The sequence below is a fragment of the Entamoeba invadens genome (genome assembly GCF_000330505.1).
Source record: "Entamoeba invadens IP1 unplaced genomic scaffold scaff_1105074724931, whole genome shotgun sequence".
In the NCBI taxonomy this organism is placed as follows: domain Eukaryota; phylum Evosea; order Mastigamoebida; family Endamoebidae; genus Entamoeba; species Entamoeba invadens.
In genome coordinates, this window is record NW_004443563.1 from 132472 (window position 1) to 136151 (window position 3680).

Below are 3680 nucleotides of genomic sequence, written 5' to 3' on the forward strand. Positions count from 1 at the left end.
AAAGTCATGCTTAGATTGTTTACATTGTTTTAATTAATGACAATTTTATTAATAGTTAATGGTTTTTAATTAGCGATATTGAGTATAGTAAATAATGGTTTAATATTTTCGGTCTAGTTCTTTTCTTTGTTATATTTTTAGAATATCGCTAAATAGAAAACAGACTTAATGTTGAAATTTTAAAATGTTGTATTAACCTTAGGATTGCGGATGAATAACAAAACTAAAACAAAATAATAAAAATCCCAGAATGGCACCCTTGTCATTTTTATTACATTTTCTATATTCAAAAAAATAAAAAAACAAAAATCATATCATTAAATTAATAATGTCGACGCATCATTTGAAATATAAACAAGTTTGAATTGCATATCAGAACAATACAAATCAATTTTTGGTATCGTAAAGTCTCAATTTTCGAGAATTTGTTAATAGTAAATTACACTTGAATTTTCAAGTTTTTTTGTTTTTTTTAAATCGCCTAAAAATAAATGTTATTTTAATTACGCTACCAACATTGTAAGGTTAAACGTTGAAATATTTTAATTATAATGAGTTTTTTTAATAAAAAAACAAATACAATTCAAGTGTCTATTTGTTTTAAATCTAGCTAAAAACGCATCCATAAGTCATGAATGAGCGAATTTTGTAGAAAATTCGTTTTAATATTTAAATTTTTTCATTTAAAATATTGTTTTCAATTCAATAAAAGGTGAAGCTTTAAAAAAACATTTAATTATTGTACAGACTAATGATTGGTTAGTCGTGCGACAAATAAGCAAGTTCTACAATAAGATTATGATAAATAAAATACCGTGATTGTTAATCTATTGTTAACAATTGTATATATTTCATTATATTGTTCGATTATTATTCGTTCAAATTGTTATTATTATATTGTAAAAACAATTATTTAATTGTTAGGCATTAATTGATAATTATTTTAAGGATATTGAGCATAAATAATAATAAAATAATTAATAATTAATTTCCCTTAATATCAATTTAAATGATTTTTACATTTATTTTGGTTTGTTATTTATTTTTTAAAGTTATAACTAAAATATTTATTTTATAATCATTGTTTTCCATCACAATTATTAATTAAAACATTATATATCAAGTTCAGTATTTAATAATATTTAATTCTACAATTATACAAAAATGTTTTCATTGTTTGCAATGTAATTTCTATTTTTAATTAATGTTTATAATTGATTTTCGGTTTTATATTGTTTTAAAATTATTAAAAAAATATCAAAACGCTTCAATAAACCAAATTCGAATTTAAAATTCATTAACCTCAAATTAAAAATAAACACTTTTATTCATGTAATAAATAATATCTGTTTTTAACTTTATTTGATACTTTTTAAACTAAAAAAATAAAATATTACATAAATCCATCCTAAAATTTCATTCTATTGTTTTTTGTTTAACCATAAACACCGTTTACAATGAATTAAAGTTATTTTAGTTTTAAACTATAGTTTTCAGATTGATTACCATGTTTTAAAAACAATTTCCTCTAAACATTGAAAAATGAAAAAAAAATATTTTATAATTTTATAAAACAATGTTGTTTTGACATTATTATAAAATTGTGTTTTATAACATCAAAAAAATAAAACAATGTTGTATTTAAATACCCCATACATACATTATTTGAAAAAACAACCTTTTTACCTTTTCTGAAAATAAATAAAAGATCCAAATTTAAAGAATAATAATGACCATTTGATCAAAATATCAAAATATTTTTCAATATCAAAAAATTTGATTGTTTTTGCGTTTGTCAAAAATAAGATAACACAAAAAATAATATGTTATTTGTTTTACAAATCATTGGTTAAATAATCTGTGATTTGATAAAACTGAAAATATGTTCTATTTTTTCATGTTACTTACATTTGCTTATCCCTTCTATTGGTGTTGGGAAAGCAGCATGTTACAGTGTTTTGATGAGAAAAAATCCAATTGCAACTCTACAGATATTATTTACACTCATGAGTCTCTAAGTCTATTTGGTATAAAATCACGAAATGTTAACATAATATGTACTTCAATTTCATTATTAACAATTAATATCCCAAATGGTATCAACATCATGCAGGTTTCATTAAATAACACGCAACTTCTTATTAAAAATAAATATGAAAATATAGTTCACGAATTAGTTGCAAATACCAAATCTTTCTTTTTAAATGACATTTCTCAAACACCCCCAAACAAAACTTTATTATTAAAACGCGGAGGAGTTGTTTGTTATTATTATTACAACGACCATTGCTTGATTTGCAAGTCACCAACAAAAAGTTGCAAACAATGTGAAGATGGGTATAGCCACAGTCAGGCGTTTTTTGTTTTTTTATTATAACACGCCGCTGTACAAAAATGTTTCCTTGTAATTTATTTGATTATTACCCGTTTTTTCAGTCTTTTAAAGGCCTTTTTATTTTTCTTTACCACAATAATGAACGTTTTTTGAATTAAAAACATCACAAAGCTTTTACCACTTTACTCATAAAAATCAAATATTTGGTCTATACTTTTACCATCTTATTAACTGATTATTAGCATAAAGTTAACATATCTTACGCCCAAAAGGCTATCAACAAAGGGCAAGGCCAATTTTTGGATTCACAAATAGGCGCAAAAAACACAAGAAAAAGAAGCTAAATTCGGACTAAAAATTAAAAATAAACGGCGGTTGACGATTAAATTAGCTTTTTTTCACTTGTAATGCGATAAACGATTGGTACGTATTTCCGAATTTTACCATTTTCTTGATAAACAAAAGAAATTACACACAAAAAACCAAAACTATACCATAAAACATAAACCGCCTAAAACACAACACTTCAAAAACAATCAATGAAAGATTATAATAATTGCTGAATAAATCATTTTATTGAAAAATCAGGATAATATACATAACAAAAGGGGGAAATGTTCTAAAACATCATTAAGAACAAATCAACAACGAAACTTAGACAAACATTACCATAATAATTTAATAGATAAAAAACAACTATACAATAATTATTAAATAACTATATAAAAACCATCAGAAGTAAAACAAATAACTATATGATAACTATTATATTACTATCAAATGAAACTAATTAACTGAAATAATATTAAGTTCCAAAATTAAGAACCAATATATAATTATTAATAAAATATCAAAATATTATCAAAAGACGGCACTATTTAATAGTAAAACGTCAAGCACAGTAACAATAACATCAATTTATAATTAGAAGTTGTAATGACAAGATAGAAAAACATTAAAGGGGTATTACTTGTTATTCGATTCCAAATTGAAACAAAAATACAAACTAAGAAGTTATTTTAAGACCATTTGAAAACATGCTTTATAAACCAAACACAATTTCAATAATTTATAAAAATACCTTTTTTACTTCTTTCACTCTCGCTTCTTTAAATATATTTTGGCTTGATTCTTTTAACTCAATGATTTTCAATTTATTGTCTTTAATTGATTGTTGTGTCTTTTTCACATTTTTTGTGTTTTTCCAATTTAAAAGTGCATTTATTCAAAAACTCAATTTTATTCAAATTCTGCAAGTTTTACAATAACCTTTCTTGTATACATTTTCTCTTGTTTTTTAGCTTTGGTAACTGTGGCGTTCTGTGCTTCTTTCTTTTTAAAATTC

The 3680-nt window shown here is 23.0% G+C and overlaps 1 protein-coding gene across 1 annotated transcript; it reads left to right on the forward strand.

The window, feature by feature from the left end:
• Positions 1-3372: 3372 nt before the first annotated feature.
• On the forward strand, positions 3373-3591 carry EIN_123020 (Hypothetical protein; the record flags this gene model as incomplete). Its single annotated transcript, XM_004259064.1, has 1 exon — positions 3373-3591. A coding segment is annotated over one exon (219 nt), but the record flags the coding sequence as incomplete, so codon positions are not given.
• Positions 3592-3680: the final 89 nt, after the last annotated feature.